We start from the raw sequence: 14930 nt of genomic DNA, 5'->3' as shown, positions 1-14930 counted from the left end.
GAAAATAGATTAAGGAATCTGCAGAGCTTTCAGAAATAATAATAAAAAAAACTTTTGATCCATTTAGCTGTCATTAAAAATGGCCTTTTTAAATCACATGAATTTAGTGTCTGTACACTGCTGTGAGACGGCTATAACTCAAATTTGAATTAAGTTTGTGTCATCTACAGGTCAACTGAATTCCTTAATTCATAGTGGAATCACGTAATATGGATGACTATAATCGGGAAATATCAATGTTAGCGCAGAGACATTTTAATCAATAAAACCATGCTACATGTTGGAACACTGTACACCATTTAAACAGATCGGCTACATGTTGGAACACTGTACATCATTTAAACAGATCGGCTACATGTTGGGACACTGTACACCTTTTAAACAGATCGGCTACATGTTGGAACACTGTACATCATTTAAACAGATCGGCTACATGTTGGAACAATGTACACCATTTAAACAGATCGGCTACATGTTGGAACACTGTGCACCATTTAAACAGATCGGCTATATGTTGGGACACTGTACACCATTTAAACAGATCGACTACATGTTGAAACATTGTGCACCTTTTAAACAGATCGGCTACATGTTGGAACATTGTGCACCTTTTAAACAGATCGGCTACATGTTGGAACACTGTGCACCATTTAAACAGATCGGCTACATGTTGGAACACTGTACATCATTTAAACAGATCGGCTACATGTTGGAACATTGTACACCATTTAAACAGATCGGCTACATGTTGGAACAATGCACACCATTTAAACAGATCGGCTACATGTTGGAACACTGTGAACCATTTAAACAGATCGGCTACATGTTGGGACACTGTACACCTTTTAAACAGATCGGCTACATGTTGGAACACTGTACACCATTTAAACAGATCGGCTACATGTTGGAACACTGTACACCATTTAAACAGATCGGCTACATGTTGGGACACTGTACACCTTTTAAACAGATCGGCTACATGTTGGAACACTGTACACCATTTAAACAGATCGGCTACATGTGGAACACTGTACACCATTTAAACAGATCGACTACATGTTGAAAAATTGTGCACCTTTTAAACAGATCGGCTACATGTTGGAACACTGTACACCATTTAAACAGATCGGCTACATGTTGGAACATTGACACCATTAAACAGATCGGCTACATGTTGGAACACTGTACATCATTTAAACAGATCGGCTGCATGGTGGAACATTGTACACCATTTAAACAGATCGGCTGCATGTTGGATCACTGTACACCTTTTAAACAGACCTAGAATATCGAGGATGGTCCCGGGGGGTGAGGACAGTGATTGTAATCCCTGGAGTATCGAGGATGGTCTCGGGGATGCAGATAGTGTTTGTAACCCCTGGAGTATCGAGGATGGTTCAAGGGGACGCAGAGTGTGACCGTAACCCCTGGAGTATCGAGGATGGTTCCAGGGGACGCAGAGTGTGACCGTAACCCCTGGAGTATCGAGGATGGTTCTGGGGGTGCAGATAGTGAACGTAACCCCTGGAGAATCGAGGATTCTTCTGGGGTTGCAGAGAGAGAGATCGTAATCCCTGGAGTATCGAAGATGGTCCCGGGGATGCAGAGTGTGACCGAGGATGGTTCCGGGGGACTCAGATAGTGACCGTAACCCCTGGAGTATCGAGGATGGTTCCATGGGTACAGAGTGTGATCGTAACCCCTAGAGTATCGAGGATGGTTCCAGGGGACGCAGATAGTGACCGTAAGCCCTGGAGTATCGAGGATGGTTCCACAGGATGTAGATTGTGAACGTAACCCCTGGAGTATCGAGGATGGTTCCAGTGGATGCAGAGTGTGACCATAAACCCTGGAGTATCGAGGTTGGTTACGGGGATGCAGATAGTGACCGTAACCCCTGGAGTATCGAGGATGGTTCCAAAGGACGCAGATTGTGAATGTAACCCCTTGAGTATCGAGGATGTTTCTTGGGATGCAGATAGTGTTTGTAACCCCTGGAGTGTCGAGGATGGTTCTGGGGTTGCAAAGAAGCAGATAGTGTTTGTAACCCCTGGAGTGTCGAGGATGGTTCTGGGGTTGCAAAGAGAGAGAGATCGTAACCCCTGGAGTATCGAGGATGGTTCTGGGGGTGCAGAGAGTGATTGTAACCCCTGGAGTATCGAGGATGGTTCTGGGGGTGCAGAGAGTGATTGTAACCCCTGGAGCATCGAGGATGGTTCTGGGGGTGCAGAGAGTGATTGTAACCCCTGGAGTATCGAGGATAGCTTGGAATCACCTGTTGGTCATACTCCATTAACAGCCTTCTGGAGACATCGATTACTGTATAGGTGAACTCTCTGTCACACTGAGAATGAATCGGATAATTCCGACAGTCTCAGGACAAATAAAATAACTTTAGAATGTAATTTGATAATATACATATTTGCTCTTCTTTTCATGAAAACTTTCGAATTTTGCTCTCCGACATCCAACAGTGCAAACATGATTGCTTGTTGGAACATATTGACCCCGTTGTGGCGCCGTGAAGTGATCTAATTCCAAACACATAACGAGAATGAAGTATTGAGACTTACAGTTGTCACTGATAGTATCATTTGCTGTTATAGAAATGTACTGCAAAGCATACCGATTTCTAGGGAATCGGATAAAACAGTCTGGTCAGAGCATCACACTCCATTTCTATCTTTTCTGCTAAAGAAACACACAGAGATTACAAATGGTGTCTTATTGGACGTCTGTCTGTAAATCTGGTTTATATATAACGTTTCTTTTATTGTGTTAAACATTATTATCGGCAGTTCAGTCTCCTGTAGCATGCCTGCTGTGCCAACAAGAATAAAACCGTCTAACAAGCCAAGAAAATAGAGTTGTCGTCATGTGTCCCCGGTGACACGGTCAGAGTACGTAGATTGCAGGCCTTGTCAGTTGTGGCATTCCAGAGACAAATAACTTTTTGTTATTTCGGAGTATTAGAGAATATATAGCACCAACAACTAGTAAAATAGACAAAGCACCTGCGATCACGTGAGTACATGTTAAAGTCATGTCATTGGTATTCTGTTTCAATGTTCTATAAAAAGTATACACACCCCATCTGCTGTAAAGTTGCCGTCGCACAAACAGGTAAAAACAAGTAAAAACAGGTAGAGATATGCCAGTGGTGCTTTGTCTTATAAAATATACTGACACCCCACCTACTGTAAGGTTAGCTGCAAATAATGTACTTTATAAAACAAATTATGTTTGTATCAGAGTCAGTTGATATACAACAATCGACAAACTATAAAAAATCTTCATGGAATAGTTATTGGTCTTTGTTACACAATAGTGATATGTTAATTCTGAATATCAAACATACTCAACGACCCTTTTCGGCCAAAATAGTTTAACCATACACCTAAGGTTTTGTAATAACGACTGAATCAGAGAAAGGTCCTTGGTGCTAAAATCTATAGGTGGGTGTAACCTGTAATTACACGTCTCTCGGTCAAACCAGTGCATCCAACAAGGGATACAGAACAGATTTATATATATATAATATAGTAAGTAATATCGACGGTATGGTCCAATATTGGTACTGGATCTTCTATATATAGAATCTAGTAAGTAATATCGACGGTATGGTCCAATATTGGTACTGGATCTTCTATATAGAGAATCTAGTAAGTAATATCGACGGTATGGTCCAATATTGGTACTGGATCTTCTATATATAGAATCTAGTAAGTAATATCGGCGGTATGGTCCAATATTGGTACTGGATCTTCTATATATAGAATCTAGTAAGTAATATCGGCGGTATGGTCCAATATTGGTACTGGATCTTCTATATATAGAATCTAGTATCGACGGTATGGTAGGTACTGGATATATATAGTAATATATCGGCGGTATGGTCCAGTATTGGTACTGGATCTTCTATATATAGAATCTAGTAAGTAATATCGACGGTATGGTCCAATATTGGTACTGGATCTTCTATATATAGAATCTAGTACGTAATATTGACGGTATGGTCCAATATTGCTACTGGATCTTCTATATATAGAATATAGTAAGTAATATCGACGGTATGGTCCAATATTGGTACTGGATCTTCTATATATAGAATATAGTAAGTAATATCGACGGTATGGTCCAATATTGGTACTGGATCTTCTATATATAGAATCTAGTAAGTAATATCGGCGGTATGGTCCAATATTGGTACTGGATCTTCTATATATAGAATCTAGTAAGTAATATCGACGGTATGGTCCAGTATTGGTACTGGATCTTCTATATATAGAATCTAGTAAGTAATGTCGACGGTATGGTCCAATATTGGTACTGGATCTTCTATATATAGAATCTAGTAAGTAATGTCGACGGTATGGTCCAATATTGGTACTGGATCTTCTATATATAGAATCTAGTAAGTAATGTCGACGGTATGGTCCAATATTGGTACTGGATCTTCTATATATAGAATCTAGTAAGTAATATCGACGGTATGGTCCAGTATTGGTACTGGACCTTCTATATATAGAATATAGTAAGTAATACCGACGGTATGGTCCAGTATTGGTACTGGATCTTCTATATATAGAATATAGTAAGTAATACCGACGGTATGGTCCAGTATTGGTACTGGACCTTCTATATATAGAATATAGTAAGTAATACCGACGGTATGGTCCAGTATTGGTACTGGACCTTCTATATATAGAATATAGTAAGTAATACCGACGGTATGGTCCAGTATTGGTACTTGATCTTCTATATATAGAATATAGTAAGTAATACCGACGGTATGGTCCAGTATTGGTACTGGATCTTCTATATATAGAATATAGTAAGTAATACCGACGGTATGGTCCAGTATTGGTACTGGACCTTCTATATATAGAATCTAGTAAGTAATATCGACGGTATGGTCCAATATTGGTACTGGATCCCAACAAACAAATGTTCGTTGGAGACAAATTACTGGACTAGATAATAAATGGAGTAATAGCGTCAGTACGGACAGGCGCATCATCAAATATTCGAGGCAATCTGTCCCTTTAACAAGACACAAAAAATACATAAATTACATCACATACATAGATCATAAAACATCTAAATCGAGAGTGGTGGTGTAAATTAAGGTGTCTCGATAATCCCTCCGGCCGATGGACGCCAGAGGCCCTTCATAACGAAAAAAAAAAAACATCTCAAGTTGTGGAAGTTATGGAAGATGGTGATTAAAATATCAAAAATGTTTTACATCAATCTCGGTATGTTTTGCACTCTAGACACCGAGCGTATATGTGATCGCAACGAAAAACAATTGCACGTCACACTCCGAGGAAAGTAGTCTACCGGTACATATCGGCCACACTCTAAATGAGAAATTGTTTGGTTAAAAACAAGAAATTTATTGTAAAAAAAAGACATACGTGTAGCCATAATAAAAGTAATTTGATAAAAAAACACCATAAAAATATTCTTTATATATATATATATGTAAATATAAATCTGTTTTGTATCAATATTGTGTATGTATACTTTCTGATGCCCAATACACAAAATAATAAGATCACGAGTTCTGGAAATAAATCATAAAGTTATTTTCTCAAAATCCAAAATCTATTTGCGTTGAGTATTGTTATTATTATTATTCTCTTTATTTCCTCCTTTAAGAAGATTTCACAAAAAGAACAACATTAATTTAGTGAAAGAGAACGCTGAATTGGCATGCAAATCAAAATTATTACCAAGATATTATAACATTAGGATAATTATAGTAATTAAGTCGTTCCAAAATCACATCGGAACATTGAGGTACATCATTTTTGCAATAGTGATTATTATAACATAAGCATAATAATGATTAAATAGTTACAAAATACCAAAGTAACATATAAGATGTATCATAATTACATTACTCATATATATATATATTGCACTTAATGATAATTCTTTAGATGTAATTTGTATCATATACATTTTAGCCATAATATGCTTTAAGCATTTTTGAAATATAATGGACTGAATTAAGGTAAAACTGTGATATTTCTTTTAAATTCAATTCATACATTACTTGTCCACCAATCAAGATATGGAATAGGTCAAAATCTGAGTGATTATGTAAATATACGCTAAACTCATGATCACTGATATTGATCATTTGACACCATAATTGATCTCGAATTTCTTCAGTAAAATTGCACTGTAAGACTATATGAGTATACACATCTTCATACGTTTGGCCACATCTGTGACATAATTCAACTGTGTTTACATTTCTGATGGACACAATAAGTTTCATAATACTACCTATGGATTCCTTATTCTGAGGAAACTTAATTAATAGCTTCCACAATATGTGTGGAGCTAGTTTATTATGAATTAATTTAAATCTATAGAACTCGCGGTCATCATCCATTCTTTCTTTCCACGAGTTTTCTTCGTATGAATGAACTGTACATTTTACTTTGTTCTTCCATTTACTCTTTGAAGGGAAAGATCCGCGTGCTAAACATTCTTTTACCATTTCATACAGATCATATTTTCTCAAAACTCGAACAACATCATTCATGAATACTTTGCCTTGTTTGTATATATTAACTGTATATAAAATAAATGTTACACTTTTAAGGCTAAAACAATAAGAGTTAGTGCATTGTCGTCATCCTGTTGATCGTTACACTGATATCCCGGAGATAAACTATTATTTTGTATCCGGCTTTAAAACACTATTACAAATGTGACTGTTACAAGTTTGTAAATAAGGTTTATCGGATTACCTTGCCCGAAAACGAGTCAGTATGTCGTACATTTTACCAGATCGTTCGATCTTGAAATGTGGCGGTGCTTTGGAGATCGATATAGATGGAAAAGGGAGATTCAAAAAGCGACATCTGCAGTATAATATGCAATTTTGTTTGTCCCATCCTCTCTTATTAACTCTGTGTTACTAGTTACTTCCCTATAAAACGGAACAACTCTCTTGGATCAAAAACAAATCGGAAGGGCTATTGAAACAAACTATTTAACATGCAGTGAATGTTTGTCGCCCTCCAGTGCATGGTCGCCATTATTGTGTCGTTATCGTTTTGTGTGATCATGTATATGTTGTGATGTCACGATATTGGTAGGTGTAAAAGAACTCGGAAAAATGAAGGACATTTTTATTCCTCTAAACAAAGAGAAAAGTATTACCTCAAGTCAAGTAGTTAGATAAAACAGAGAGGTAGATATAAATATTTTACGGCATTCTGGAGAGAATTTCAATTTTATAAAATGCCTCTCTGAACAGAATATTGTTTTTTTTTTACTGAAATTTGACAATCGCTGAAAAAAATCCGAATTGTTACCTGCTTAGTTTTACATCGTCTGCTTCGAGCAGTGGAGAGAAATTCTGATTTAATTTGTGTGAAATCACCTTTATGGTAAGAAAAATGAGAAGTAAGTCAAACGAATCCAAGACATCGAAATTGTTATCATATTGTCGGAATGATCAGGCAACTGGCAACAAAACTTCCATCCAAATAAACTCAATGTTTTCCATGTAAAGTCATCATCTCGTGGACCAGAAGGTGGAGAAAGCATAGGTTTAGGTATAACGGCGGATAACTAGCTGAGAAAGCATAGGTTTAGGTATAACGGCGGATAACTAGCTGAGAAAGCATAGGTTTAGGTATAACTGCGGATAACAGGCTGAGAAAGCATAGGTTTAGGTATAACTGCGGATAACAGGCTGAGAAAGCATAGGTTTAGGTATAACTGCGGATAACAAGCTGAGAAAGCATAGGTTTAGGTATAACTGCGGATAACAGGCTGAGAAAGCATAGGTTTAGGTATAACGGCGGATAACAAGCTGAGAAAGCACAGGTTTAGGTATAACGGCGGATAACAGGCTGAGAAAGCATAGGTTTAGGTATAACGGCGGATAACAAGCTAAGAAAGCATAGGTTTAGATATAACGACGGATAACAAGCTGAGAAAGCATAGGTTTAGGTATAACGGCGGATAACAGGCTGAGAAAGCATAGGCTTAGGTATAACGGCGGATAACAAGCTTAGAAAACATAGGTTTAGGTATAACGGCGGATAACAGGCTGAGAAAGCATAGGCTTAGGTATACCGGCGGATAACAAGCTGAGAAAGCACAGGTTTAGGTATAACGGCGGATAACAAGCTGAGAAAGCATAGGTTTAGGTATAACGGCGGATAACAGGCTGAGAAAGCATAGGCTTAGGTATAACGGCGGATAACAAGCTAAGAAAGCATAGGTTTAGGTATAACGGCGGATAACAGGCTGAGAAAGCATAGGTTTAGGTATAACGGCGGATAACAAGCTGAGAAAGCACAGGTTTAGGTATAACGGCGGATAACAAGCTGATAATGCATAGGTTTAGATATAACGGCGGATAACAAGGTAAGAAAGCATAGGTTTGGGTATTACGGCGGATAACGAACTGAGAAAGCATACGTTTATGTATAACGGCGGATAAGCTGACAAAGGAAAGGTTTAGATATACCGGCGGATAACAAGCTGAGAAAGCATAGGTTTAGGTATAACGGCAGATAACAAGCTGAGAAAGCATAGGTTTAGGTATAACGGCGGATAACAAGGTAAGAAAGCATAGGTTTGGGTATTACGGCGGATAACGAACTGAGAAAGCATACGTTTATGTATAACGGCGGATAAGCTGACAAAGGAAAGGTTTAGATATACCGGCGGATAACAAGCTGAGAAAGCATAGGTTTAGGTATAACGGCAGATAACAAGCTGAGAAAGCATAGGTTTAGGTATAACGGCGGATAACAAGCTTAGAAAGCATAAGTTTAGGTATAACAGGGGATAGCGACCTGAGAAAGCATATGTTTATGTATAACGGCAGATAAGGAGCTAGGCTTAATGACTCTTGTACAAACTTGTGAAGATAAAACCAGTTTAGTACTGGACATTGTAAAGTCCTTCAGATATATATACATGAATCCATATCTAAACATTTGAACAAGACATGAGTTAGACAACACTAAAATCATACAGCAAGCACGTGGAACCTGTACACTGCTAAATGAGAGTATTTAGTGGATGGTGATTAACTTGTACCAGGATTAAAAAAAAACAATAAAAAATCCAATATTAAAGTACCGTAGCATGGGATGGGACATAACAGTTTTGTAAAATAATTATTAATTAAAGAATCTATGTCCAATCTATTTACCATTGATAAAGACCTACATAACACGAGTACACGATTTAAAATAATGTACAAACATCGATAAAACACAGAGTTACGGAGAACCTCATTCTTATACAGAGTGATGTGTGGAATAACCTACCTATCTGTGTTGTTAATGCTAAAACAATGAGGGAGTTTGAAGATACAATGCATGATACGTAAAGGTTATCAAGTCTACGTTACATCTTATTTGTTCATGTGGAGCTAAGAGATTTTCAGCCTTAGTTCATTATCATTCAATTAAAATTTTTCATTTATATTAGCTTAGAATTATGTGCGGAGCACCTGTGCTCCACTTCCTTAAGAATTTTTCTCGGGACGTGCACGTGTTGTGTAGGCGAAATGTCATACACATATGAACGGTGTAGAGTTGGGCGCCTAAGAAATTTGCTCCTATTTTAGAAACTCCAATGAACATGAGCGATTTTACTGGAGGCACCTAATTAGTGCTTGGTACAGTGTACGACAGTATAGTATATTGTAGAATGTTTTCTAGTAAGAATAAAAATAATTTACTTTTCAACAAACTAAACACCCGCACTTACCCGACCTCGCAGATCACACTAGACGCGTCACAGTTGACGTCATTGATAGTTGACGGTAACTTGGCAACCAGAAGTTCCAACCCACCATCTAGAACAGAGAAAACATTTCATCGTTTTAAAATAACGTCAATCTCAATGTTTAAAAATTATTGATCAATGACATTCTAGCCTCACTTTCAAGTGTGTCTAAAAATAACTAAAAACCATCCATATCTAATGTGATGTGACCTTGAATTAGGATATGGAAAAATCATCACTGTTGATCAATTACACACCAATCAGTGTGTTGTTTTATGGTCGCTTAAACCTCACAATTTCGCTTTGTTTTCCGCGGAAAGACGCATGATGAAAAAAACGAAAAGACGAAACCCGCCAAAGCCAAATAACGAAAAGACGAAACCCGCCAAAGCCAAATAACGAAAAGACGAAACCCGCCAAAGCCAAATAACGAAAAGACGAAACTCGCCAAAGCCAAATAACGAAAAGACGAAAAACTTGCCAAAGAAAAATAACGAAAAGACGAAAAACTTGCCAAAGCAAAATAACGAAAAGACGAAAACCCGCCAAAGAAAAATAACGAAAAGACGAAAATCTGCGAAAGCGAAATAAAGAAACGACATAAAAGCGAGGTGTAAAAGACGCCAAAGCGTGAAGTCTAAATAGCGTCTTTTTACCTTTTTTGGCGTGTTCTCGCTTTGGCAGATTAGTTATTTTTATTTTTTTCCTGGTGTCTTTTCGCGGAAATCAAAGCGAAAAGACGAAATGTCAGGTATGAGCCACCACACATTTGTAAACATTTTGTAGGGTTAGTTGGACTGGATAGTCTCAGTCTCTCTTCAGCAGTTTCATCCAAATATCTCTTACTCGATACAGATTACCTCCCAACCATTGCTAACAAAATTTATTTTATCCCAACATTGGCTTCTCTCTTCAGCCTTTAGCTATCATCTATTGAGTGACATGACCCCTTAATGCTAAAACGTATTTCGTGAAAGTAGTGATAGAGCCTCATACATCGTCAGTCCAATTTGGAATTCCATCTCTATTACGATAGTTCCTATAACTACCCACGGCATGTCACATACAGCATGTACTTTTTTGGGCATGTAATACAAATATGTCACTGGAGTTTGGAGCCCCATAAACACAGCCTTATGACGGTGCGTTGAAGCACCATTAACACGACCTGCCAAGACACGAGATGGGGCCCCATTAACAATGTCTATTGAAGCTCGACTGTGTTTGTAGGACACGAGATATATACCGTGTAGACAGATATAAAGTTAATCACTTTAATGTTTCGTGTCCTGTGATACTCCATTTTTATATAAATATGATTTACAATTAAGTGTAGGGTACGTGGTAAATTATATTACCAGTCAAGTCAATGTCCACAGTTTTCGTAAGGTAGATAATTAACGGAGGAAAATGAGCTCTCGCCGCGGCGGAGGGGAAATGCTTTATTGATATTTATGAAAAGGGACATTTATTTGGTGATCTTGTGTAATTTGTCAAGTGTTTGAATTAGCCTCCTTTCAATGTGTTCTTTACGTTTATCCCACTGTATGCTATCAGACAATACTGTCTTGATCGATCGTACGGATTCTAGAAATGTTAAAACGATCGAGAGACACAACCGACTGAGAAGTACTCTTAAAGACAAGGATGGTACCGTGTTCTCCGTCGACTTTCATAATTAACTGATATTTAACTTTATTTGTTGCTCAAACAAGCTTACACTTAAAACAGGATTACAGTCGGCCCTTGTCACTGTTACACGTAAAACAGAGCTACAGTCGGCCCTTGTTAATGTTACACGTAAAACAGGGTTACAAACAGGCCCTTTCACTGTTACACGTAGAGTTAAAGTTGACATCTGTCATTGTTTCACGTAAAACAGGGTTACAGTCTGCCCTTGTTACTGTTCGACGTAAAACAGAGCTACAGCCGGCCCTTGTCGCTGTAACTCGTAAAACAGGGTTACAGACGGCCCTTGTCAATGTTACACGTAAAACAGAATTACAAACAGGCCCTTTCACTGTTACACGTAGAGTTAAATTTGACATCTGTCATTGTTTCACGTAAAACAGGGTTACAGTCTGCCCTTGTTACTGTTCGACGTAAAACAGAGCTACAGCCGGCCCTTGTCGCTGTAACTCGTAAAACAGGGTTACAGGCGGCCCTTGTCAATGTTACACGTAAAACAGAATTACAAACAGGCCCTTTCACTGTTACACGTAGAGTTAAATTTGACATCTGTCATTGTCTCACGTAAAACAGAGCAACGGAGCAAAGACAAACGGAGCAAAGACAGACGAAGCAAAGATAAACCGAGAAAAGACAGACGGAACAAAGACAAACGGAGCAAAGACAAACCGAGAAAAGACAGACGGAACAAAGACAAACGGAGCAAAGACAAACGGAGCAAAGACAGACGGAGCAAAGATAAACCGAGAAAAGACCGACGAAACAAAGACAAACGGAGAAAAGACAGACGAAGCAAAGACAAACGGAGCAAAGAAAACGAAGCAAAGACAAACGGAGCAAAGATCAACCGAGAAAAGACAGACGGAACAAAGACAAACGGAGCAAAGACAAACCGAGAACAGACAGACGGAACAAAGACAAACGGAGCAAAGACAAACGGAGCAAAGACAGACGGAGCAAAGATAAACCGAGAAAAGACCGACGAAACAAAGACAAACGGAGAAAAGACAGACGAAGCAAAGACAAACGGAGCAAAGAAAACGAAGCAAAGACAAACGGAGCAAAGATCAACCGAGAAAAGATAAACCGAGAAAAGACAGACGGAACAAAGACAAACGGAGAAAAGACAGACGAAGCAAAGACAAAGGAGCAAAGAAAACGAAGCAAAGACAAACGGAGCAAAGATAAACCGAGAAAAGATCAACCGAGAAAAGACAGACGGGGCAAAGACAAACGGAGAAAAGACAGACGGAGCAAAGACAGACGGAGCAAAGACAAACGCACAGAAGCGCTTTATACAAACTTGCTTATTGTGATGTGTATATATAATGTACTACATAACATTCCTTCCTTAAATGAAATGACAGGTTTTGCTTGATCCGAGACGTTTGCTCCGGTCGCAGTGATATGCGAGAGAATTATCAACATACTTATAAATTAGATAAAATTATTACAAATATAATAGTAGGATGGTCGGATGGCGCAGTGGTAACGCACTCGCCTTTCAACTAGCCTCCGGAGATTCCCGGAACGGACGAGAAAAGGTATGGGTTCACCTGCCTGACCACGTGGGTTTTCCCCGGGTACTCAAGTTTACCCCACAATAAGACCCCTCGCGCGCCTACATCCGACCCTACAAAAGTGATAAGTATGAGTCGAGAAAAAAATTGTTTCGCAATTATTGTAAAATAAATAAAGTTAAAAAAAATACATACATACATACATACATACATACATACATACAAACATACATACATACATACATACATACATACATACATACATACATACATACATACATACATACATACATACATACATACATGCATACATGCATACCTACCTACCTACCTACCTACCTACCTACCTACCTACATACATACCTACCTACCTACCTACCTACCTACCTATATACATACAACCTACATACATACATACATACATACACATACATACATACATACATACATACATACATACATACATACATAATGTCATTTGCAGAGACGTATGTGTAATTGCTTATCTCCTTGGTTAGTTAGGTCTCTGATTTAAATTCTTAAAATCAATCACAGTCAATTAAACCATTATATCATTGTAGATATCAGAGATGTAAAACATCCGACACACACTCATATATATATACTGTAATTTACAATTACTGAATACTATAATATATACATATATACTAGTGTAACTTACAATTACTGATAAATCTTACCGTTCTATCATATCAGTGTGTATTACTTAGACTATCAAAGGTAGAAATGTCCATCGTCATATATACTAATACAACTTACAGATACTGATAAATCTTACCGTTCTATCATATCAGTGTGTATTACTTAGACTATCAAAGGTAGAAATATCCATCGTCATATATACTAATACAACTTACAGTTACTGATAAATCTTACCGTTCTATCATATCAGTGTGTATTACTTAGACTATCAAAGGTAGAAATGTCCATCGTCATATATACTAATACAACTTACAGTTACTGATAAATCTTACCGTTCTATCATATCAGTGTGTATTACTTAGACTATCAAAGGTAGAAATGTCCATCGTCATATATACTAATACAACTTACAGTTACTGATAAATCTTACCGTTCTATCATATCAGTGTGTATTACTTAGACTATCAAAGGTAGAAATGTCCATCGTCATATATACTAATACAACTTACAGTTACTGATAAATCTTACCGTTCTATCATATCAGTGTGTATTACTTAGACTATCAAAGGTAGAAATGTCCATCGTCATATATACTAATACAACTTACAGTTACTGATAAATCTTACCGTTCTATCATATCAGTGTGTATTACTTAGACTATCAAAGGTAGAAATGTCCATCGTCATATATACTAATACAACTTACAGTTACTGATAAATCTTACCGTTCTATCATATCAGTGTGTATTACTTAGACTATCAAAGGTAGAAATGTCCATCGTCATATATACTACAACTTACAGTTACTGATAAATCTTATCAGTGTGTATACTGATTAATAAAATGTCCATCGTCATATATACTAGTGTAACTTACAGTTACTGATTAATAACTAAGTTCTATGAAAATAAATATCTTCTATTGAAGAACATTGTAACAAAGCTTGTAATTGTTGGCTGGAGATCACCACTTTTCATTATGTTAATGAGTTAAGTATCCTTGTCCGTGTTACAGAAACCGCCAACGACAGAAAACCATTTTTCAAAAAGACTGCTTCTTATGTCATCATATAAATTGCATTCTATTAGAAAATGTTTTTCATCCTCCATTTTATGGTGGTCACATTTGGAACAAAGTCTGTCCATTAGTTGATAGGGCGGTCTGGCGTATCGTCCCGTCCAGAGGAAGTGAGCCTGCACATCTAGATATGTCCACTCTGACGTAACGTTCGACAATAACGTCATTCGTGAACTGTCTTTATGTACGAAGCTTGTTTCCG

At 37.7% G+C, this 14930-nt stretch overlaps 1 protein-coding gene across 1 annotated transcript; it reads left to right on the top strand.

Annotated features, from left to right (window-relative positions):
- The first annotated feature begins 1441 nt into the window (after positions 1–1441).
- On the top strand, positions 1442–12554 carry LOC132558182 (DNA ligase 1-like). The gene is made up of 3 exons (XM_060222714.1): positions 1442–1607; positions 11663–11770; positions 12043–12554. The coding sequence occupies exons 1-3, from the start codon at positions 1442–1444 to the stop codon at positions 12552–12554; spliced, it is 786 nt and encodes a 261-aa protein (XP_060078697.1).
- The last annotated feature ends 2376 nt before the right edge of the window (positions 12555–14930 follow it).

This window comes from Ylistrum balloti, unplaced genomic scaffold, assembly GCF_031769215.1.
Source record: "Ylistrum balloti isolate Yb309-2 unplaced genomic scaffold, AGI_CSIRO_Ybal_v1 Utg370766, whole genome shotgun sequence".
Classification (NCBI taxonomy): domain Eukaryota; kingdom Metazoa; phylum Mollusca; class Bivalvia; order Pectinida; family Pectinidae; genus Ylistrum; species Ylistrum balloti.
This window is presented reverse-complemented; position numbering and strand designations above follow the sequence as displayed.